The sequence below is a fragment of the Bos indicus genome, chromosome 6, assembly GCF_029378745.1.
Source record: "Bos indicus isolate NIAB-ARS_2022 breed Sahiwal x Tharparkar chromosome 6, NIAB-ARS_B.indTharparkar_mat_pri_1.0, whole genome shotgun sequence".
In the NCBI taxonomy this organism is placed as follows: domain Eukaryota; kingdom Metazoa; phylum Chordata; class Mammalia; order Artiodactyla; family Bovidae; genus Bos; species Bos indicus.
The window spans coordinates 86,461,355-86,486,854 of record NC_091765.1 but is presented as its reverse complement, the minus strand read 5'-3'; the positions used below and the strand labels follow the sequence as shown (position 1 = coordinate 86,486,854).

General features: G+C 40.3%; 1 protein-coding gene across 1 annotated transcript; it reads right to left on the bottom strand.

The window, feature by feature from the left end:
- Positions 1–404: 404 nt before the first annotated feature.
- Positions 405–4,136, bottom strand: MUC22 (mucin 22). Its single transcript, XM_070790742.1, has one exon. The coding sequence runs from the start codon at positions 4,134–4,136 to the stop codon at positions 405–407; it is 3,732 nt and encodes a 1,243-aa protein (XP_070646843.1).
- Between the last annotated feature and the right edge of the window lie 21,364 nt (positions 4,137–25,500).

Genomic DNA, 25,500 nt, shown 5'->3' with positions numbered 1-25,500 from the left:
GAGTAGTAACTTTGGTAGGAACTGTGGAGGTAATTTCTACTGATATTGTGTTGGTAGGTGGGCTCTTTTGCTGAAGGCATGGGTACTGTTGAAGAGGTTGTGAATTCTGTTGTGATAGTGGGTTCTGTGAAAATGCTGAAAGTGGTTGCTGTGGTAGTGGAGTTTGTGAAAATACTTGTAGTGATTGTTATTGTGATGGGTTATGTACTAGTGTTGATAATTGCTGGAGTGGGAAATTCTGTATAAATAGTGGTAGTTGGTGTGGAGGTGTATTCTGTAGAAGCAATAGTTGCTGCTGTGGTGGAAGTGATGATGGTTGCAGTAGTGGTGAATTTTGTGGAAGTTGTGGTAATTGGTACAGTAGTGAGTTCTGTGGAAATGCTGGTGGTTGCTATTGTGATGGGTTACATGCAAAGAATGGTGGTTGGAGTTGTGGGAGGTTCAGCAGAAGTGGTGGGTTCTGTAGTAGTAGTGATGGTTGCTGTGTTGGGGAATTTTGTGGAAGAGGTGACGGTTACTATAGAGGTGGGCTCTGTAATGATTGCTGCTGTGATGATGGGTTCAGTAGAAATAGTGGTGGTGGTGACTGTGGCTGGTTCAGTAGAAGTTGTGTTTGTTGCTACAGTGGGGGTTTCTGTAGAAGTAGTGGTGGTTGCTATCGAGGTGGATTCTTTGGAAGTAGGATAGAGCTTAGTGGAAATAGTGGTGGTTGCTGTGGTGGTGGTGCCTTCATTAGAAGTTGTGGCAGTTGCTGTGGTTGTGGGTTCTTTGAAAGTGGTAGTGGGTCCTGTTATGGTGGTATCTTCTGTGGAAATAGTGGTGGTTGCTGTGGTGGTCGTAGGTTCAGTGGAATTGGTGGTGGTTGCTGTGGTGGTAGTGGCTTCATTAGAAGTTGTAGTAGTTGCAGTGCTACTGGGTTCAGTTAGAGCAGTCATAGTTGATATGGTGGTCAGTTCTGTAGAACTGACTGTTGTTCTTGTAGAGGGTTCTTTGGAGGTTGTGGTAGTTCCAGTTGTGGTGGTAGGTTCAGTTAAAGTGGTGGCGATTTCTTTGGTGGTGAGTTTGGTAGTAGTGATTATTGTTTCTGTGGTGTGGGATTCTGTGGAAGTGGTTGCTATAGTGGTGGGCTCTATGGAAGTAATGATGGTTGCTGTGGTAGAGTCAATGGTAGTGGTATAGGGTTCTGTGGGAGTGGTAATGGTTGCTGTTCTGGTGGTAGATTTTATGGAAGTGGTTGTTGCTGCTATGGCAGTGAGTTGGGTTGAAGGGGTGGTGATTTTTGTTCCAGTGGTTTCTGTAGTATTGATACTGTTTGCTGTGGTGGAGGGTTCTGATGAAGTACTGATGGCTGCAGCAGTGGGTGCTATGGAACTGATGGGTGCTGATGAGATGGTAGGTTCTGTTAAAGTGGTAGTGGCTGCTTTTGTGGTGGTAAGTTCAGTTGCAGTACTGGTGGTTGCTGTGGTGGTAGATTCTGTAGAAGTGGCTATTGTTTCTCTTGTGGTTGATTCTGTGGAAGTTGTAGTGGTTCCTGTTGCTGGGGGAGGTTCATTTGAAGTGATGATGGTTGCTGTGGTTATGTGTTCAGTGGGAGCAGGAGTGGTTGCTGTTGTGGTGGGTTCTGTAGTACTGATGATGGTTGCTGTGTTGGGGAATTCTGTGGAGGTAGTGATGGCTACTGTAGTGGCAGGCTCTGTGGAAGTGATGGTTGCTGTTGTGGCAATGGGTTCTGTGGAAATAGTTGTGCTTGCTATTGTGGCAGGTTCTGTGTAAGTGATAGCTGCTGTTGTGGTGGTGGATTCTGTGGAAATGGGGATAGTTGCTATTGTGGTAAGTTCAGTGGAATTGGTGGTTGCTGTGGTAGTGGGTTCAGTTACAGTGGTTGTGGTTGTGGTGGCAGATGATTTTCTAGATGAAAATATTGTTGCTCTGGTGGTGGGTTCTGTGGGGGAGGTGATGGTTCCTGCTGTGGTGGTAGGTTCAGTTGAAGTGATTATGGTTGCTGGGGTTACATATTTAGTGGGAGCAGGGGTAGTGGCTGATGTGATGGGTACTGTAGTACTGGTGATGGTTGCTGTGTTGGGTAATTCTGTGGAAGTAGTGATGTCTACTGTAGTGTCAGGTTCTGTGGAAGTGATGGTTGCTCTTGTGGCAATGGGTTCTGTGGAAATGGTGGTAGTTGCTATTGTGGCAGGTTCTTTGGGAGTGATGGGTGCTCTTGTGGCAATGGGTTCTGTGGAAATGGTGGTAGTTGCTATTGTGTCAGGTTCTTTGGGAGTGATGGGTGCTGTTGTGGTAGTGGATTCTGTGGTAGTGTCATAGGGTTCTGTGGAAGTGGTGATAGTTACTATCTTGGTGCTAGGTTCAGTGGAATTGGTGGTTGCTGTGGTGGTGGGTTCACTTACAGTGATTGTGGCTGATATGGTAGAGGATTCTCTAGAAGTGAAGATGTTTTCTCTGGTTGTGGGTTCTGTGGAGGTGGTGGTGGTTCCTAATGCAGTGGTAGATTCAGTTGAAGTGGTGGTTATTGCTTTGCTGATGAGTTCTATAGTAGTGATGAGTTTTGCCCTGGTGTGGGATTCTGCAGATGTAGTGGTGGTTGCTGTGGTGGTGGGCTCTATGGAAGTAATGGTGTTTGCTGTGGTAGACTCAGTGGAAGTGGTGTAGGGTTCTGTGGAAGTGATGGTGGTTGCTGTTCTGGTGGTTGATTTTATGGAAGAGGTTATTGCTGGTGTGGTAGTAGGTTCAGTAGAAGGGGTTGTGATTGTTGGCATGGTTGATTCTGTAGTATTAATGCTGGTTGGTGTGGTAGAGAACTCTAGTAAAGTAGTGAATGTTGCTGTAGCAGTGGGTGCTGTAAAACTGATGGGTGCTGATGTGATGGTGGATTCTCTGGAAGTGGTGATGGTTGATGTTGTGGTGGTAGGTTCTTTTGAAGTGATTGGGGTTGCTGTGGTGGTGGGTTCTGTAGAATCGATGATTACTGCTCTTGTGGTTTGCTCTGTGGCCATTGTGGTGATAGATTCAGTTGAAGTAGCGATTGCTGTGGAAGTGGGATTGGTGAAATCTGTGTTAGTTGCTCCTATGGTAGGTTCTATAGTGGTGATGTTTGTGGTGGGGGAGTCTGTGGATATAGTCATGGTTGGTATAGTGGTAGACTCTGTTGAAGTGATGGTGGGATAAATGGAAGTGTTAGTGGTTGCTATTTTGGCGGATCCTGTGGAAGTAGCATAGGCTTCCATGGAAGTGGTGAAGCTTTCAGTTGTGGTGGTAGGTTCAGATGAAGTGGTAGTTGCTGTAGTGGGCTCTGTGGAAATAATTGTTCCCATTTTGGTGGTAAATGATGTAGAATTCATGGTATTTGCTATTGTGGTGGGTTCTGTAGAGGTAAATATGGTTACTGTGGTGGATTCTGTGGATGTGGAATAGGGTTCTCTGGAAGTGTTAATGGTTACCATTGTGGTGTTAGGCTCTGTAGAAGTGGTGGTGGTGGGCACAGTGGAAGCAGTGACTGCTCTTGTGGTGAGTTCTGTACTAGTATTGATAATATCTATGGTTGGAATTTCTGTGAAAGTACTGGTGGTTGCTATGGAGGTGGATTCTTTAGAAGTGAATATTGCTGCTGTGGTGGTGGACTCTGTGGAAGTAATCATTGAAACTGTGGTGGTGGGTTCTGTGGAAATATTGGTCATTGCTACTGTGGTGGGTTCTGTGGAAGTAATGATGGTTTTTGTGGTTAATTCTGTGGAAGTTGTATAGGGTTCTACAGAAGTGGTGAAGGTTGCTAATTTGGTAGGAGGTTTATTTGAAGTGGTGCTGTGTTCAGTGGAAGCAGTGGTGCTTGTTGTTGTGGGTTCTGTAGTAGTGATGATGGCTGATGTATTGGGCAATTCTGTGGAAGTAGTGGTATTTACTATAGTGGTAGGTTCTGTAGAAGCGGTCATTGCTGTTTTGATGATCGGTTCTGTGGAAATAATGGTGGTTTCCAGTGTGGAAGGTTCTGTAGATGTGACTACTGTTGCTGTGGTGGGGGTCTCCACGGAAGTAGTAGTGGTTGCTGTGGTGGTAGAATCTGTGGTAGTGATGGATGCTGTTGAAGTGGTGGGTCCTGTGGAATTGGTGGTGGTTGCTATCATGGTAAATTCCATGGAAGCAGTGTAGGGTCCTATGGAAGTGATGATGGTTGCTGTTTTGGTGGTAGGCTCAGTTAAAGTGGTGGTGGTTGGTATTTTGGTTGAATCTTTGGAAGTGATAGTTGTTTCTTTGGTAGTAGGTCCTATGGAAGTGGTTGTGATTTGTATTGTGGTGGCAGGTTCAGATGAAGTGGTGGCAATTGCTGTAGTGTTGGGCTCTGTGGAACTGATTGTTGCCATTGTGGTGGTGGGTGATATGGAAGTTGCAGTGGTTGCTATTGTTGTGGGTTCTGTGGAAGTAAATATGGTTGCTGTGGTGGATGGTACAGAAGTGATATAGGGTTCTGTGAAAGTGGTGTTGGACTCTGTAGAACTGATATTTGTTCCTATGGTGGTGGTGATATCTGTGGAAGTTGTGGTTGATCCTGTTGTGGTGGCAGATTCAGTTGCAGTGGTGTTGATTGCTGCAGTGGTGGGTTCTGTGGAAGTAATGATTGTTGCTGTGCTGGTGGTATCTCTAGAAGTGGTTTCTGCTGTAGTAGGTTCAGTTGAAATGATAATGGTTGCTATGGTGATGTGTTCAGTGGAAACAGCCGTGGTTTCTATTGTGGCAGGTTCTGTAGTAGTGGTGGTTGCTGTGGTGGGAAATTCTGTGGAAGTAGCAGTGGTTATGGCAGTGGAAGGCTCTGTGGAAGTGATGGTTGCTGTTGTGGTGATGGGTTCTGTGGAAATGGTGGTAGTTGCTATGGTAGTGGAATCCGTGGAAGTGATGACTGCTGTGGTGGTGGTGGGTTTTTTGGAAGTGGGATAGGGTTCTGTGGTAATAATTGCTGTTTTGGTGGTAGGTCCAGTTGAATTGGTGATGGTTACTGTGGTGGTTGGCTCTTTAATGATGGCTGGTATAGTAGATTCTGTGGTAGTTGCATAATGTTCTGTGGAAGTAGTAATGGTAGCTGCCTTGGTGGTGGGTTCTATGGAAGTGGTGGTAGTTTCTCTGGTGTTGGGTTTGGTAGAAGTGGTGGTTCCTGTGGTGATGGATTCTGAAGAAGTGTTGATTGTTGCTGTGGCTGTGGGTTGTATGGAAGTTGTAGTGGTTCCTGCTGTGGTAGTAGATTCAGTTACAGAGGTAGTGGTTGCTGTAGTATTGAGATCAGTGGAAGTGGTGCTGCTTGCTAATGTGGTGGATTCTGTAGTAGCGAGGCTGATTGATGTGGTGGGGGATTCTTTGGACATGGTGATGGTTGATGTAGTGGTAGGCTTTGTGATTTTGTTTGTTACTGTGGCTGATTCAGTGGAAGTAATGATGGTGGCTGCTATGGATTCTGTGGAAGTGGTATAAAGTTCAGTGTTTGTTTTGATGGTGGCCATTGTGGTTGGTTCAGTGGAAGTGGTGTTGGTTGGTGTGTTGGTGGATTTTCTAGAAGTGATGATTGTAGCTGTGGCACTAGGTTCAGTAGAAGTTGTAGTGGTTCTGTTTGAGGTAGTAGGTACAGTCAAAGTGATGGTGGTTTTCTTGATAATGGGTTCTGAAGTAATAATGGTTGCTGTGGTGGGGGTTTCTGTGGATGTGATGGTTGATGTTGTGGTAATAGGTTCAGTTAAAGTAGCTGTGGTTGTTGGATTGGTGGGCTTGGTGGAAGTGATAGTTGATGTTATGGTGGGTTTTGTGGTGGTAGATTCCATAGAAGTGATGGTTGTTGCATGAGTAATAATGTCTTTGGAAGTTGTGGTAGTTCCTGTTGTAGTGGTAGGTTCAGTCGAAGTGATGGTGATTGCTTGGGTGGTGGGTTTTGTAGTAGTAATGATTGTTGCTGTGGTGTGGGATTCTGCAGAAATATTGGTGATTGCTGTAGTGGTGGGCTCTGTAGAAGTAATAGTAGTTGCTGTGGTAGATTCTGTGGAAGTGGTAATGGTTGGTGTTCTGGTGGTTGATTCTATGGAACTTGGGGTGTTTGCTGTGGTGAGGGTTTCAGTGGAAGCTGTGATGATTGCTCTTGTGGTGGGTTTTATAATTGTCATGATAGTCATTGTGTTGGGGGATTCCAAGGAAGTAGTGGGTACTGCTGTAGTGGTGGGCTCTGTAGAAGTGATGATTGTTGTTATGGAGGTGGGTTCTACAGAGGTGTTTATTGTTGCTTTGGTTTTAGGTTCCATGGAAGCTGTAGTGGTTGCTGTGGTGGTCGATTCTGCAGAGGTGTTGATTGTTGCTTTGGTTGTGGCTCCTGTGGAAGTTATGGTTGTTGAAAATGTGGTAGGTTCTGTAGATGTGATGATGGTTGCTGTGGTGGGTGATTCTGTGGAAGTAGTGGTGGTTACTGTGGTTGTGGGCTCTATGAAAGTGGTGGTGGTTGCTATTGTAGTGGGTTCTGTGGAAACAGTAATGGCTGTGGCATATTCTGTGGAAGTTGTATAATGTTCAGTGGACATGGTGATGGTTGCTGTTGTAGTGGGAGGTTCAGTGGAAGTGGTGTTGGTTGCTGTGATGGTGGGCTCTATGTAAGTGATGGTTGCTGGTGTTGGGATAGGTTCAGTTGAAGTTATGGTGGCTGCTGTGTTGGTCAGTTCTGAAGAAGTGGCGGTGTTTGCTATGGTGGTGTGCTCTGAAGAAGTGATGATTACTGCTGTGGTGGCAGGTTCCTTGGAAGTTATAATGTTTCCTGTTGTGGTAGTTTCAGTTGAAGTGGTGGTAGTTGCTATGGTGGTTGGCACTGTGGAAATGATGGTTACAGTTTTGGCAGAAGGTTCAGTTGAAATGGTCATGGTTCCTGAGTTGGTGGACTCTGTGGAAGTAATCGTTGCTGTTGTGGTAGGTTCTGTGGAAGTAATGATAGTTGCTGTGGTAGATTCCGTGGAAATGGTAGTAGATTCTGTGGTGGTGGATTCTGTAGAAGTTACGGTTTTTCCTATTGAGTTGTTAGGTTCAGTTGAAGTGGTGGTAATTGCTGTTGTGGTGTGCTCTGTGGGAAATTTGGCTGCTATTGTCTTTGTAGGTTCAGTTGAAGTGGTGGTGGGTTCCGTGGAAGTGATGGTTGCTGTTGAGGTGGTAGGTTCAGAAGAACTGGTAGTGGTTTCTGTGGTGGGCTTGGTGGTAGGAATGGTTGGTGTTTTATCAATGAGTTCTGTGGAAGTGGTGGTGGTTTCTATTGCAGCAGGCTCCATGGAAGTAACATTGCTTGCTGTGGAGGATTTTATGAGAGTAGTATTTGGTTCAGTGGAAGTGATGGTGGTTGCTATTGTGGTGGCTGGTTCAGTTGAACTTGTGATTGCTGTGGTGGTTGGTTCTCTAGAAGAAGTAGTGGTTGTGTGTTCTGTAGTAGTAGTAGTGATGGTTGCTGTGGTAAGCAATTCTATGGATTGTATACTGGTAGTTGTAATAGTGTGTTCTGTAGAAGTGATGGTGGTTGCTGTGGTGAAGGGATAAATGGGAGTAGTGGTGGTTGCTATTTTGTTGGGTTCTGTGGAAATAATGATGGCAGCTGTGGTAGATTCTGTGGAAGTTGTATTGTTTCCTGTTGTGGTTATAGGTTCAGCTGAAGTGGTTGCTGCGGTGGTGGGTTCAATGGAAACAGTATTGGCTACTATTGTGGTAGGTTCTGTAGTAGTGATGATGGTTGCTGTGGTGGAGGATTCTGTGGAAGTGATATTGGGTTCTGTGGAAGTCGTGATGCTTGCTGTTATGGTGGCAGATTCATTTGAAGTGATGGCGGTTGCTCTGTTGGGCTCAGTGGTAGGGATGGTTGCTGTTTTATTGGTGAATTTTGAGGCAGTGGTGGTAGTTTCTATTGTGATGGGCTCTGTATAAGTAATGAAGGTTGCCGTGGAGAATTCTGTGGAAGTAGTGGTGGTTGCTGTGCTTGCAGACCCTGTGGAAAGAGTGGTGGTTTCTATTATGGTGGGCTCTGTGGATGCAGTGATTGTTTCTGTCACAGATTCTGTAGAGGTGATGTAGGATTCAGTGGTAGTGGTTATGGTTGGTGTTATGGTAATAGATTCAGTAGAAGGGATAGTTGCTGTGGAGGCAGATTCTGTATCAGTGATTGTTGTTACTATGGTGGTGGGTTCTGTGGAAGTGGTTATAGTTGTGTTGGTCGGTTCAGAGGAAATGGTGAATGCTATAGTGGTGGGCTCTGTAGAAGTGATGGTTGCTGTTGTGGTGGTGGGTTCTGAGATGGTAGTGGATTTTGTAACAGTAGTAGTGGGTGTGGTTGCGGTTGTTTTAGTTGAATGTGGAAAGTGCCCTTTTGTACCAGGAGGAGGTGGAAGGCACCCTTTTGTAACAGGAAGGGGAAGGTGCCCTTTTGTGTCAAGTGGGGGAGAGGGAGGATGCCCTTTAGTGCCAGGAGAGGGAGGGGGAAAGCGCCCTTTAGTGCCAGGAGGGGGAGAGGGGAGGCGCCCTTTAGTGCCAGGAGACAGAGGGGGAAGACACCCTATAGTGCCAGGAGGGGGTGGGGGAAGACGCCCTTTTGTGCCTGGAGGGGGAAGGCGCCCTTTTGTGCTAGGAGGAGGAGGGGGAAGATGGCCACTTGTGCCAGGAGAGGGAGGGGGAAGGTGCCCTTTTGTGACAGGAGGGGCAGGGGGAAGACGCCCTTTTGTGCCAGGAGGGGGAAGGCGCCCTTTTTTGCCAGGAGGAGGAGGGCGAAGACGGCCTCTTGTGCCAGGAGAGGGAGGGGGAAGGCGCCCTTTTGTGCCAGGAGGGGCAGGGGGAAGACGCCCTTTTGTGCCAGGAGGGGGAAGGCGCCCTTTTTTGCCAGGAGGAAGAGGGCGAAGACGGCCTCTTGTGCCAGGAGAGGGAGGGGGAAGGCGCCCTTTTTTAGCAGGAGGGGGAAGATGCCCTTTTGTGCCAGGAGGGGGAAGGCGCCCTTTTTTGCCAGGAGGAGGGCGAAGACGGCCTCTTGTGCCAGGAGAGGGAGGGGTAAGGCGCCCTTTTGTGCCAGGAGGGGCAGGGGGAAGACGCCCTTTTGTGCCAGGAGGGGGAAGGCGTCCTTTTTTGCCAGGAGGAGGAGGGCGAAGACGGCCTCTTGTGCCAGGAGAGGGAGGGGGAAAGCGCCCTTTTGTGCCAGGAGGGGCAGGGGGAAGACGCCCTTTTGTGCCAGGAGGGGGAAGGCGTCCTTTTTTGCCAGGAGGAGGAGGGCGAAGACGGCCTCTTGTGCCAGGAGAGGGAGGGGGAAGGCGCCCTTTTTTAGCAGGAGGGGGAAGACGCCCTTTTGTGCCAGAAGGGGGTGCAGGAAGGCGCCCCTTTTTAGCAGGAGGGGGAAGGCGCCCTGTTGTACCAGGAGCAGGAGGGGGAAGGCGCCCTTTTTTAGCAGGAGGGGGCAGACGCCCTTTTGTGCCAGAAGGGGGAGAGGAAAGGCGCCCTTTGTTAGCAGGAGCAGGACGGGGAAGGCGCCCTTCAGTGTCAGGTGGAGAAGATGAAAGTTGCCTTTCTGTACCAGGAGCAGGAGGAGGTGCACGGTTCCCATTTGCGCCAAGAGGAGGACGTGGAGCCAGGCGACCTGTAGTCCCAGGAGAAGTAGGTGGTACACCTTTCCCGTTTCTAAAAAGAGGGGGAGGTAGCACAGGCCCTTGTGGTGAAATAAGTGCTAGGCTGTTGGCAGGAGCGAGCGGAGGAACATCTCTTCTTGGCTTGTAAGGTGTAACTGATGATAATCGCTCTCTGGATGGATACGGTCCCCTGGGAATGCTTTGACTCTCGCCAGGCTGTGGGGATAAAAACCAACAAAAAGCAAAAAAGATTTCCAAATCTTATCATTTAAAGTTCAAACACTGATATATGTACTTTTAAAAGTCATGCAGTCATATGTTTCACTGAGAAAATAAGTTAGATAAAAGAAGCAGAGAATTTCCCTTCTCTTCTGGAAGTCTGGGCACTTGATGAAACCTAGAACAGCAATAAATGCAAAAAACAAAACAGAAATAAACCTACTCTCTCACCTATAGATTTCAGAGGAGGCCAAATCACCTTCATTGCATAATAAAAGAGACCATCTTTGGGCTTCCCTGGTGGCTCACCAGTAAAGAATCTGCCTGCCAGTGCAGGAGACCTAGGCTTGATCCCTGGATCGGAAAGATCCCCTGGAGAAGGAAATGGCAGACTACTCCAGTAATCTTGCCTGAGAAATTCCATGGACAGAGGAACCTGGTGGGCTACAGTCCTTGGGGTGTTGCGAGTTGGACATAACTTAGCGACTGAACAGCAATCTTTGGAAATAGCTTTAGTTGGAAGGAAATGCTCCAATGAAACTCCCTGGACAATTCCTTATTACTCTTCATTCTGAGGATTCAGTGAGAGTCCAGGCTCTGAGCCATTAATTAATTGTGTAACTATTTGTTGAGAGCTGTTTATATGCAATGCACATTTTTAGGGGTTAAGGGAAAGAAATTTAAGACCTGAATCCTTTCTTACAGAAGTCTGAAATCTAGAAGAACTATAACCTCCTAATTTACAATATAAGACAATACAATAAAAAGCCTGTGGGAAGTTGTGTAGTGTGTTGGTTAAGACAAAGACACTGGAGTCTGACTGCTAGAGCTATTCCTTCTGTTGCACGCTAGCTGAGATGTTTATACTGTCTCTGCCTCTGCTTCTTCATTTCTAAAATAGTTCTAGGAAAAATTCATGTCTTATATTCTGTTGATATAACTATATAATCAATGGAAAGTACTTAGACATGGTAAAGTATGGTAAGGAAGGACTCAATATTAATGTGAAGTATTATTTGTTGCCTTTTTTTTCTTTTGAACTTTTTATTTTGTATTGGAGTATAGCTGATTAACAATGTTGTGATAGTTTCAGGTGAACAGTGAAGGGCCTCAGCCATACATATACATGTATCTATTCTTCTCCAAACTCCCCTCCCATCCAGGCTGCCACAAACCATTGAGCAGAGTTCCATGTGCTATACAATAGGTCCTTGTTGGTTATCTGTTTTAAGTATAGCAGTGTATACATGACCTTCTCAAAGTTTCCAACTACCCTTCCTCTCGGCAACCATAAGTTCATTTTCTAAGTCTGTGAGTTTCTGTTTTATAAGCTCATCAGTATCATTTCTTTTTAGACTCCACAAATGAGTGGTATCTTACAATATTGCTCCTTCTCTGTCCGACTTCACTCACTATGACACTCTCTAGGTCCATGCATGTTGCTGCCAATGGCATTATCTAACTTTTTAAATGGCTGAGTAATATTCCATTGTATATCTGTACCACATCTTCCTTATTCATCTGTTGATGGACATTTAGGTTGCTTTCATGTCTTAGCTATTGTAAACAGTGCTGCAATGAACATTGGGGTGCATGTATCCTTTTGGATATTTTTCTCCAGGTATATGTCCAGGAGAGGAATTGCAGCATCATATGGTAGCTCTATTTTTAGTTTTTTAAGGAACCTCCATACGGTTATCCATAGTGGCTGTACCAATTTACATTCCCATCAACAGTGTTGGAGGATTCCCTTCTCTCTACACCCTCTCCAGCATTTATTGTTTGTGGATTTTTTGATGATAGCCATTGTGGCTGGTGTGAGGTGATATCTCATTGTAGTTTTGATTTGCATTTCTCTAATAATTAGTGATATTGAGCATCTTTTCATGTGCCTATTGGCCAACCGTATGTCTTTTTTGCAGAAATGTCTGTTTAGATCTTCTGCCCGTTTTTTATGTGTAGGTTGTTTGTTTTGATGCTGTTAAGCTCTTTGTAAATTTTGGAGACTAATCCCTTATTGGTCACATCATTTGCAAATATTTTCTCCCAATCTGTGGGGTTTTTAAAAAATTTATTGTTTCCTTTGCTGTGCAAAAGCTTTTGAGTTTAAGTAGGTCCCCTTTGTTAATTCTTGTTTTTATTTCCATTATTCTGAGAGATGGATCAAAAAAGATGTTGCTGTGATTTATGTCAGATAAAGTTCTGTCTGTTTCCCTCTAGGAGTTACATAGTATCCAGTCTCAATGTGAGCTATTTTGTCTTCTATGAATACCAGCTGCAGTGATTTGTGGGTCTGATAGCAGATCAAGAAATAGTTGATAAATAGTGCAAAAAATTCTGATGCAATAACAATTTTAAGGCAAAGTTTAATTTTGGTGAAAAAGAGAACTAAGGATTGCCTTGCAGAAAGATAACATTTAAAATGAAGCTTAAACAATAAAGTTGAAATGAAGAAGATGAATTCAAATTAAAAGAATGTTGTAAGCAAATAAACAGGGTCAGGAAATAGAAGTCCTAGTCTAGGGACAGTCAGAAGACTAATTGGTCTGCAATAGAAATTTCAGGAAGGTGCAGGACTCTAGTCACTCACTTGTTACGTTCAGTGACTTGCCTTTGTGTCTTTCTGCCCTATTGAGCTAGGAAACATCAAATACTTGGATCAACTCTGTACAAACTATTTCTACTGCCAGACTGGTGAACATTGCTGGAGAATGCCACAAATCCCCAAATATTAGATTTATAGTGTCCATCCTCATCTAGCACCCCAATGATGCTAATCCATTCTCCCCTATTTTCCCCAAAATGCTGTCTTCTGAGCATCTACACCTCTTTTCATCTCCTCTTGCCTCCTATCCCCAAGAGAAGATGGTCATGTCTTCTGTTTCACAAAATTGATGCTACTGCATGGAGAACTTTGCTTTTCTGCCCACATGCTTATAAAACGTCCCTATCTCCAGCTGTTTCCTTTTCCTGTTTACAGTCAACTTTTTCATCTGTATCCTGTAACTATCTTCTCTCCCTTCCCAGGGCTTTTTCTCTTTTAATTATCACCTTTCACTTTTCATAGCAACCTCTTTTTAATCCTTTGCTGTATTCTCCCAGTCCATAATATCAACTTACATCTCATGTATTAAAGAATCCCATTCTCAGAGTACCTCTGGTTGTTAACCTCCATAGTACCTCTGTAGCTGTTATCACAAGTTTATCCCGTTTCATTCCTAGCCGTATGGTGAGGAAAGCGAGACTAGATTTTCTGTTCCTACCTCCTAATTTCTATTTCCTATTTATCCTGATGTCTATTACCAACACACAGCTGAATCCCTTTTACAAAGACTAGTGATCACTCAAAAATTCTAAGTCATTTCACAGGGAGGGGAAGGAGAGGGTGGGATGAATTGAAAGAGAGTAGCATTGAAACATATACATTACCATATATAAAATTAGATAGCCAGTGGAAATTTTCTGTATGATGCAGGGAGCTCAATTCTGGTGCTCTGTGACAACTTAGAGGGATGGGATGGAGGGGGGTGCTAGGAGGCAGGTTCAAGAGAGAGGGACATACATATACCTATGGCTGATTCATGTTGATATATGGCAGAAACCAACACAATATTGTAAAGCAATTCTCCTCCAATTAAAAAGAAATAAATTAAAAAAATTCTGTCAAACAATTCATCCAATCAAAACATGGGCAGATGACCTAAATATACATTTCTTTCAAAGAGACATACAGATGACCAATGGGCACATGAAAAGATGCTCAACATAGCTAATTATTAGAGAAATGCAAATCAAAACCTCATACCAATCAGAATGGCTATCCTAAAAAAGTCTACGAACAATAAATGCTGGAGAGGGTGTGAAGAAAAGGGAACCCTTCTGCACTGTTGATAGGAATGTAGATTGGTGCAGCCACTATGAAGAAGAGTATGGAGGTTTATTAAAAATCTAAAAGCAGAGTTACCAGAAATGATCCAGAAATCCCACTCCTGGGCATATATCTATAGAAGACAAAAACTAATTTGAAAAGACACATGCATGTACCTCGATGTTCATAGCTGCACTGTTTGTATTACCCAAGACACGGAAGTAAACTAAATGTTCATTAAAAGGTGAATAAAGAAAATGTGACATATATATACACACGCACACACACACATGCATACATAAGTGTATATATATATATATTATATATATATATATACACACACAATGGAATATTATTTAGTCATATAAAAGAATAAAATATTGCCATTTGCAGTAACATGAATGAACTTAGAGATTATCATACTGAGTGAAGTAAGTCAGACAGAGAAAGACATATGCTATATGATATCACTCATATGTGGATCTAAAAAATAATACAAATGAATGTATTTGCAAAACAGGAACAGGCTCACAGACATAGAAAACAAACTTATGGTTACCAAAAAGGAAGGACAGAAAAGGGATAAATGAGGAGTATGGGGTTAACAGATATACACAACTATACATAAAATATACAAGCAACCAGGATTTACTATATAGCACAGGGAGCTATATTCAATATCTCATAATAGCCTATAATGGAAAGGAATCTGAAAAAATATATGTAACTGAATCACTTTGCTGGACACCTGAAACTAACACTATTGTAAATCAACTATGCTTCAATACAAAAAAAATTCTAAGTCATTTCAGAAGGATCCATAGCCATGTTTTTTTTAGCATGACTGATTTTTCTCTGGCTACCTTTATTTGAATTATTTCTGGATTATAGACCAAAGATCTTCCAGAGTGCTTGCCATCCAGGATACTTTGACTTATGGTCAGATGAAGGAAAATAAACCATATTTACAAAATTCTTTCTCTGTAACCTGAAATAGAAAATACTAAAATTGCCTAATGAAGTGGGAACTAAAATATGAATATTAGGGGTTAAAATGAGCTAGATAAAGACTGGGGCTTTAATAAGAGCCACCTGTAAACTAAACTATGGGGACACAGAAACTATGAGTAAAGAGAACACATCTCTCCTGAGAGAGAGAACAGTGCAAGGATAAGGAGGTATGCCATGCGATAGGGACTGTCTTTTAGGGATGCCTGAATTTGTTGTTCCAGTTCTAATTTACATCTATTTCTTGCATTGACTTATCTTTTCTTGAGATATCCATAGTGGGTCCCTGTCCTTTGCAACCAACAAGATAGCCTGTTATACCATCTAAGCTCATCTCTTGTCATTCCCTTCTTCATCCTTGCTTTGACCGTACAGAACTATTGCTTGCCTTGATTGCATAAACCATATAGAACTATCAATACAAGGAGCTGTTTCTTGCCCCTGTGCCTTTGTACAGACTCTTCTTCTAGCAGAGAATTCTTTTCTCCCTCCCTAATGTCCATCCACTTGGGTGGCCATTGCCTTCCTTCAAAATGTTTAAGTATCTTTATGCACCCTCAACACATTAATTTGAAGATTAAAAAATTGTATAGCAAATATCTTTATATAATATATAATCAACCAAATTTTTACTTTTGTGAAGCCGTCACTGGAGTTCAAAGCAAGCATCATTACTTTGTTCTTACAGTGATAGAAACCATTTGTTTTGATATTTCTCTCTCTTTAATATCATAAGCTGTTTTATTGTTGCTGAAGAAAGAGTTGGTATCTTCCTCAGTTTTGTATCTCTAGCATCTCAATCAGAATCCAACATCTTTGAGGGAGTGAGGAGGAGGTAAGTTAGGTGTCCTTGGCCTTTTTGTTGCTTTACCACTTTTATTATAATACTTATAATCCCTTACCATTTTGTACAGTAATTGCTTGCCTGTGTGCTAAGTCACTTCAGTAATGTCTGACTCTTTGTGACCCTATAGACTGCAGCCTGCCAGGCTCCTCTGCCCATGGGATTCTCCAGGCAAGAATATTGGAGTAGGTTGCCACTTCCTCTTCCAGGGAATCTTCCTGACCCAAGAATCAAACCCTCATCTCTTACTTCTCCTGCATTGGCAGTCAGGTTCTTTAATGCCACCTTTAGCTTCTCTTTTTTCCCCCAGTACCCCCCAAAACAATGTCTCTATTTTGTTCATCTTTCTATCTTCAGTTCTAGCACCTTCCAGACTCTCAGTAAATGTTTTTGAATGAATGAATAAAGACTCAAATAAAATCCTCAAATCTTAAGTCATGGTCCCTGTCATTAATGAAGATAAACATGCCAAGAGGGAAAAGGGTCAATTAAGTTTTGGTCATTTTGAGTTTGAAAAGGCATGAAGCCTTGTAAACGCAGATTGAAATCTCAGAGCTGAGGTTCTATAATCTTTTAAACTAGAAAGAATTTAAGTTGTATTAGTTTCACAGTGCAGGCATCTTGAGTAAAAATTTGCCTTTAATTCATTATACTCTTCAAGATTGATGATTTGTATTAGGTTTCTCAGAAGTTACTTATTCTCAGTATGAAACAGATGGTTGAAGGAGGGGGACCAAGGACAGCATTTTCTCTGTTATTGTCTCTGAAAAGTGCTGTAGTAAACCAAATTGTAATTAATTGTGTTTGACTTTCCTAAATTACTTGACCAGAGAGCTTCCTTTATCTTCAAACTATTTACATTTCCATGGAAATCACATTTGTCACAAAGTTTGGGGAAATGTTCCAGAAAAGGGGGTTTGTTCTAGCATGATAAATTTGATAATTACTTATAATCATTGACTTAAGACTTTTTCATTTGATGTATTGATTTCACCTACATTTATCTTAAAATTCTCTTGATATACCTCATGTAACTATAACAGAATAGCTTGAGAAGTTAATTTCAATAAAATCTATTCGAGTAGTCTCAAACTTAAGCATGCATAACAATTCCCTGGATTGCAGATGTTCAGACCTCAAAGTCAGATGTTCTTTTTTCTTCTCAGGCCTGGGCCAGGGTCTGTAAATATACAGTCTTAAGAGTTGGATCAGATGTTCCTGATACAGATATCCCATGGAATGAAACATTGTTCAATTTTGTATTGTAGATGAGAAACTGAGCTAGGTGAAAATAAACCACTTGTCCAAAAATATTTACATAAAATCATTGAATGTATCAAAATAATACTTCTACTTTATCTCCTTGTATTATTGTTGGACCCTATTGACATATACCTAAGAGAAACTATTTAGAAAACAATCTATACTACACATATATTTGCTCACTGTGTAGTATGGATTGTTTTTTAAATAGTTTATCTTATGTAAGTGTAAGAAATGAGAACTATGATCTATGAGGACCCCAATTTCAAATTCAACATCGTGCTTTTTGTACCATCCAGCAGGACTCAGCCCACAGTGGATTGTCAATAATTATTAAGGAATGAAACATATTTTGAGCTTTCTCTCTTCTAACTCCCATCTCAGCACCAAAGTACACTAGCATAACTATTCTTTCTCTGGGGTTCAAATTAATCTATTGATGCTCATGGCTATGGAATTTATCACTTGTTTCTTTGCATTATATATATTTTGACTCTTCTATGCAGTTTAACCAATGCTTTTCAGAAGTTTGAAGTAACATAAGTGTTTCTTGAATGAATGACCTTTCTTTTTGTACTGTTCTTTTAAGTAAAAAGGTAGAACTTTATTTCCTAGTCAATTAATAGAAATATTTTAGCCCTAACCAATGTTTTTAAGACATAAGAAGAACTTTCTAATTTTAAAGTCTTTACAATACATTTATAAATTTTAGAAAATTTATCTTTGAGATCCACTTTCTGTTTTCCTATTTCCTGCAGTCTTAAAGCACTTAGTTGGAGAAGGCAATGGCACCCCACTCCAGTACTCTTGCTTGGAAAATCCCATGGACGGAGGAGCCTGGTAGGCTGCAGTCCATGGGGTCGCTAAGAGTCAGACACGACTGAGCAACTTCACTTTCACCTTTCATGCATTGGAGAAGGAAATGGCAACCCACTCGAGTGTTCTTGCCTGGAGAATCCCAGGGACAGGGAAGCCTGGTGGGCTGCCGTCTATGGGGTCGCACAGAGTCAGACACTACTGAAGCGACTTAGCAGCAGTAGCAGCAAACTTACATTATGTGTTTCTGACAATTTGATTGTAATACTTTTGAAAAAGAAAAAAAAGGAAGAGATGTTTCTGGATAAGACAAAACTCTTCCAGATTCTCCCTGGCCTCTGTTCCTTCAAGCCCATGACCAGTGCCCAGATGAGTAGTCATATGTAAAAGAGAAAGAAAAAGGAAAATAAGAACAAGTCTATAATGATTGACATTTGGACACTCTACTGTTATATAAAGTAGGATGATATCATAGATATCAGAATTTTATTTGAAGTTATAATTAGTAAGAAACATATGAAGAATAAGACTGGGGGAACTTACCATAAGATGTGTGACAAGAGCCAATAGGCTGAAGATGAAAGTTAAGTTTTTCATTCTTTAAAGTTGCCCCTGAAAGCAGACCAATGATTGTCCATGATTAGTCAATTGATTATTTATTGTTTTCAAAATTTAAAACAAAAATTTAGTAAGGACTCTAGTATATGTTATATGATATAACAAAGAAATAGCACTGCAGCCTTTCAAAGGTGTGCTTGACATTTTGGGGAAAGGAAGCAGCATGTATGCACAGCAATATTGTTGTTTGTGATATTTTATAACAAAATAATGGGACTTGTATTTAATGAAAGGCAATTCCCAGATAGGTGTTCAAATACATTTTGAAAATAAAAGTTTTTTTGGAAAATCCTTGCTGTCTACAGTGGTGACTACTTTTAAGAGACATAACTTATTTGGGTGTACTTTTGATAGTAGTAATAACTGACAGATTTCTGTAGATTCATGACCTGGATAATGTCAGTGTGACCATATTGTTGTAAAAAAGATCAATTCTTAGCATAATTATTTTTTTAAAAAACAAAAAAGTAATCCCTCTTAGTTAGATTTATCTGAAGAGAAAATACTATGCAATATGTATCTTCCCTTTAACAACACTACAAGATATTATTGCCATATATTTTTCCACAAGTGATTCCCAAAAGCCAATTATTGTCCATCAGAGTCTGAATTAGGAAAAGGAGACTTTGTCCTTAATTCGGTTACAGTTTTCAGTACTATATCAAGTGCATGACAACCTGTGTTCTGGGAAGGCAAATTCAATCACCACCATGATGACAGATTGCCTTGGGATCAGAATGATATCCATCATCTGTGCTAACCTTGAAAATGACCTAGGACAAGAGGTCCACAGATTCTACAGTTGTAGGTTGGTGAGGCCACCCCTTTAAAATTACCTTTCTAATATGTTCTCTTAAAAGGCAGTTTCAAGATGCATTAAAAACTCAACTCAAACAAAAACAACAGAAATGTAAATATATCTTTGAGTTTAAGACTCTTCTATTCATGATTAACTTTAGAGACCATAAAATATGTCAGCAGAAAAGAGTCAATAGCTTATTAAGTTGGATGTAAATCGTGCAACCAGTCAACAGGAATGCTCTTCTCAACACACTCTTTCAGAAATTTTAGACTTAATGAGCTTTACCACTGACAATGCTTTTTTCTTAAAATACATCTGAGTTTTTCAGGTAACATGACTATTTAAATTTTTTAAGCTTTATTGAGATGTAATTGACAAATATAATATAAACTGTGTAATATTATTATTTGATATGTATACATTGTGAAAGGACTCTCCTCTGGATTACTTAATGCGTCTATCACCTCACCTATTTATTTATTTTTTAATGAGAACATTTAAGTTCTACTCATCAAACTTCAGAACTGATTGTCAACTATAGTCACTGTGTTATACATTAGATCCTGAGACTTTATAAGTGAAAATTTGTTCACTTTACTAACCTCTCCTCATTTCACTCTCTACCCCCTATCCTGCTTCTATTCTCTGTTTCTATGGGTTTGGCTTAAAAAATTTTTTTTACATATAAGTGATAGCATGCACTTGTATTTTTCTCTTTGGTTTATTTCATGTAGTATAATGCCCTCTAGGTACATCTGTGTTGTTGCAAATGACAGTATTTCCTTCTTTTTAAGGTTGGATACTATTTCCATATATATAATATTCCTGGTATTATTTCATGGTATCACATCACGAAAATGATATGATTGAGAGTATGAGTAAAAGTTAGAATTCCAAAGTCAAAATCCTTACATCTATTTTCTAAGTACCTACCTTGGCAGGAGGTTCTTCTTTGGAATAACCAAACTGTTGTTTAATTTTTTTGATCAGATACTCAGCTTAGATAGCCACAATTTGAGAACACAAGAAGAAAAAGAACTTCTACAGAAAAATCTCTCTCCTTAAATACCTCTCTCTGGATTTCTATTGGAGTTAAGAGAAAGCTGGAGGAAAGGTAATATGTGTTGATTTTCTTTATGTAAACAAAGCAATGACAGTTGCAGTTACCAGTTTGGCAGCTTCGTCCATAGAACTGTGATCCAGTCATTGCCTAGCAAGCCTTGAGGAAGTATGCTGAATGCTCTAATATAGTAGTTTTCAAACTTGACTGCACATGAAAATTACCTGGGGAACTTTAACAATATTCTCAATTTTCAGACCTTACCCCAGAACAATTTATCAGAATCTATGGAGTAAGAGGACGCACAAAAGTATTTTTAAAACGTCTTTGAAATTATTGCAAAGTGAAAACTTGTGAATTACTTCTTTAAAATGGTATGAATTCTGGAATTTGCACATGTCTTGGAGAAGGCAATGGCAAGCCACTCCAGTGTTCTTGCCTGGAGAATCCCAGGGGCGGGGGAGCCTGGTGGGCTGCTGTCTATGGGGTCGCATAGAGTCGGACACGACTGAAGCGACTTAGCAGCAGCAGGAGCAGCAGATTTACATGTCAGAACTGACATGTATATGGTAAGCGCTGACTTATTTTGGAAGAAGCATTTTGAAGAACAGGAAAAGAAGGCAGTTGAAATAAATGCCTTGTTTCAATTTTGAAAGTAAGAGGAAGGATCTTGTGGTGAGAAATAGAGAATTAGGAAACAGAGACTTAATAGTACTTTAAAAAAAATTTTATTTATTTATTGAAGTATAGCTGACTTACAACATTGTGTTAGTTTCAGGTGTACAGCAAAGTGATTCAGTTATATATGTATTATCTATATAATATATATACACACATGTATACATATATTTATATTCTTTTACAGTCATCTTAATTTTATATTTCCTCCCTAGATGTGTACTTTTATCTATCGGTATTGCATACAGGTATTTGAGCTACTTAAAATATTAAATATATGGAAATGGCTTAATATATTTTTCCTAGCTAATGAATAATCGGATTACTTAAAGAGTAAGAAAATACTCCAAAATATATTGGGTTCATATGTAAATGTATACAATATACACTAGCCTAGCAAAGATGGTAGGAATGGGAAAATTACTAATCTATTTTTAATTGAATATATAGTAAATCAGATAATTTTATGTTTAAGATGAATCCAGGTACTCAGAGATTTATCCATATGAGATAATTTTCATTAAGTTGAGAAAAAATTATCCTATCCTGGAAGATATTATTCTTTATTCTCTAATAGCTATGGTGTGCTGGGTCTTTGCCACATCCTGGACTGTGTGCTAATTACTTAATGTGGATTAGATCATTTAATTCTCACAATAATCCTTTGAAATATATGTTATTACTGCCAGATTGAAGGGCCCCTAGTGGTTCAGATGGTAAAGTGTCTGCCTGCAATGCAGGAGACCCAGGTTCGATCCCTGGGTTGGGAAGATCCCCTGGAGAAGGAAATGGCAACCCACTCCAGTACTCTTGCCTGGAAAATTCCATGGACAGAGGAGCCTGGTAGACTACAGTCCATGTGGTCACAAAGAGTCAGACATGACTGAATGACTTCACTTTTACTTTCACTGCCGGATTACTCACTGGGAAAGAAATCATAGGAGAAATAAAAAACCTAGTTCAAGTTTGCATGAATATTTAAGATAGGAATTGAACTTAAATTTGACACATTTCAAAGATTGAATCTTTTCTACTGTACTATTTTGTTTTCCAAATCCAATTGGTTTCCAGTCACCTAACTAACATACTTCAAAAAAAATGACAACACTATTGCAGTGTGGATGCAACCCACTATAAGTGATACCAATTTAGAGAATAGGAAACAGAATTTAAAAAATGGATAGAGCAGTGTAGAGAAAAAATATCAGATTGCATTATGTGTAAGTATATTTTCAAGAAACATTTTATGGTTATATAGGTGGATATATATTGGGTTACTTTGTAAATTGTGTTTGAGTTGCAGTCAGAAAAATGTGAGTCTTCTGTTGTACAGCAGTTTAGCGGTGTGTGTGGGATGAAATCAGGTAGCCTGATTGAAATCCCAGCTCCTCTCTTGTATATAGCTGTGTGTTGTATGGCCAGTGACCTAATCACTTGTATCTCACCACTGTCATCTACAAAATAAAATAGTACTAATCTGCTTTATAGAATTTGTTCTGTAGATTAAATAAAAAAGCTGGCCCATGTGACAAATAAATGTTAGTCTTTCAATAGCAATTTCTTCCTTCAGTTCAGTTCAGTCACTCAGTCGTGTCCGACTCTTTGCGATCCCATGAATCACAGCATGCCAGGCCTCCCTGTCCATCACCAACTCCCGGAGTTCATCCAAACTCACGTGCATTGAGTCGGTGATGCCATCCAGCCATCTCATCCTCTGTCATCCCCTTCTCCTCCTGCCCCCAATCCTTCCCAGCATCAGGGTCTTTTCCAATGAGTCAACTCTTCGCATGAGGTGGCCAAAGTATTGGAGTTTTAGCCTCAGCATCCAATGAACAGCCTCAGTCCTTCCAATGAACACCCAGGACTGATCTCCTTTAGGATGGACTGGTTGGATATCCTTGCAGTCCAAGGGACTCGCAAGAGTCTTCTCCAGCACCACAGTTCAAAAGCATCAATTCTTTGGTGCTCAGCTTTCTTCACAGTCCAACTCTCACATCCATACATGACCACTGGAAAATTTCAAAATATCCTGGTATGATGAGTCTATAGTAATTGAAGGGTGTGTACATGCATGCTAAGTCGCTTCAGTTGTGTCTGACTCTGTGCGACCCTATGGACTGTAGCCCACCAGGCTCCTCTGTGCATGGGATTCTCCAGGCAAGAATGCTGGAGTGGGTTGCCCTATCCTCTTCCAGGATATCTTCCCAACCCAGGGATAGAACATGTGTCTCTCCTGTCTCCTGCAATTACTGGGAAACCCAGTAATTGAGGGGTATTGTGTATTTAATTTGTAAAGGTGATTTGAAAGCTTTTAGTGGTGACGGGGAAATTGAGTTGAAGTTGATCTTAAACTAGCAAGTTTTCTTTGCCTTATCACATCTTCGCTAATGATTTCATGTACCTGACAACTAGAACTCATGCACAATTTATTAGTTTGCTAATTATTTTTGACACAATTCTGTTGCTATACATTTATATGAGCCAGTAAATCATCTAAGTTAATGCTGAATACTTCATGAATTGTTACCCATTGTTACCTTTTCCAGATACAAGGGCTTCCCGGATGGCTCAGCAGGTAAAGAATCCACCTGCAAGGCAGAGAGGATGGTTTGATCCCTGGGTCAGGAAGATCCCTTGGAGGAGGAAATGGCAGCCCACTCCAGTATTCTTGCCTGGAGAATCCCATGGACAGAGGAGCCTGGTAGGCTACACTCTCCATGGCGTCACAAAGAGTTGGACACAACTGAGAGACTAAGCACACTGGCTAGTCGCATACTTACTTTATGGAAAAGCTAACTTTTCTTTCTCCTTGGTGCTATAATTTGTTTTGATGCCAAGATACATTTTCAGTTAAGCGTTTTAAATACAAGGTTTAATTTATAGTTCTAATGGAACGCTGGCTGTGAAGGATTTAAGAACACTGTCAAAAGTGAAACAGTTTCTGCATGGGTCGTAGCCAACAAAGGATTCGAGTGTCCGAAGCAAGCGGAAGCACACTTTTAAAAACAAAAACTCTTACTCGAGCGCAATTTTAATTAAAACCTGACTTTAAAAGATTTTGACTAGCTGCTTTCTAGAACAGTACCTAAAGTAGCAATCATCTTTTGTCACAGGGAATTCAAATTGCAGGTGGAGACTGTTGGTGAATTAAGTTATTTGACAGATTAAAATTTTTTCTAAAGGAATATGTATCTATAATAATTAAATTCAGTGATGTATATTTGCTGCACTGTTATAAGAGCCCTTTTTATCCTTTAGTTCTATCAGTTCTTGCATTGTATACCTAGAGGCTATGTCTTAAATTTAAAATGGTTAGTTTATTGTTGAATTCATTCTTTTGTGTTAGGAAATCTGCTTTCTTATCTCTAGTAATACTTGTCTTTAAATCTGTCTGCTATTAGTATAACTACACCAGGTTCCTTTTGAATAGTGCTTTTGGTACAATATACATTTTTCCCCCTCAAACATTCGGTGTTGTCATGTTTAAAGAGAATTTTTGTAATCAATATATAATTTTTAAAAATTAGGTCTGACTATCTTTGTGTTTTAATTAGATAATCTATTTGCTTACATTAAATGTTAAGTACTGATATCTTTGTGTTTAAATTTATCATTTTACTGTTTGTTTTCTATGTCTCTTTATATGTTATATTTTCTTTATTTGTCTTTGATATTTATTAGCTCCATTTTTCTTGTTTTATTTCCCTTCTATTCATTTGTTAGCAATATATTCTTTTATTATTATTTTAGTTATTATCCTAGAGATTAAAGTATGCCTCCTTGGTTTATTAAAATCTATCTTAATACTTTTATTACTTCCCAGGCAGTGTGAGACTCTTACAGCATTTTAATTCAATTTACTTTCAACTTTTATGCTGTTACTATAATGAATTCTAGTTCTGCATATACATATACTAAATACATCATTAATATTTTTGAAATAGCTATTTATTTAGATATATCCATATGATTATTCTTTATAGTTCTTATTTCTTTCTTCCTGTGTTTCATATTTCCATCTGAGATCGTACTCCTTTAGTTTGAATAACTCTCTTTAGAATTTCTCTATTGTGAGTCAACTGGTGACCCATTTTCTTAGATTTTTATCATCTTCAAATCTTTTTGTTTCATTTTTGAAAGATATTTTTGCAAGGTTAAAAAAAGATATTTTTTACAATGTAGAATCCTAGGTTTCTAGTTACTTTCAGCACTTTAAAAATGTCAATACAAGAAAAGAATATTATACTTATTAACATATATTCACCCAATATAGAAGCATCTAAATACATAAAACAAATACTAACAGACATAAGGAGAAATTGACTGGAATACAATAATATTAGGAGACTTTAATGTCCAACAGACATCAATGGACAGATCTTCCAAACAGAGAATCAATAAGCCAATAGAGATCCTAAATGATACAATAGAACCCTTAGACTTCATTGATACTTTGAAGACATTACAATCTAGAAAACCCAGAATAAACATTCTTTTCAAGTGTACTTGAAGCATCCTTTGTTGTTTGTTGTTGTTCAGTCTTTAGGTTGTGTCTGACTCCTTGTGATTCTATGGACTGTAGCATGCCAGACTCCTCCTGGGTTACTATTACCCTAATACATTCCACATCTAAATCATTCATTTAGATATCTCAGTTGGTGGGGGAGGGCCACAACCACCCTCTTTCAAGCTTTCATGCTCAACTATTCG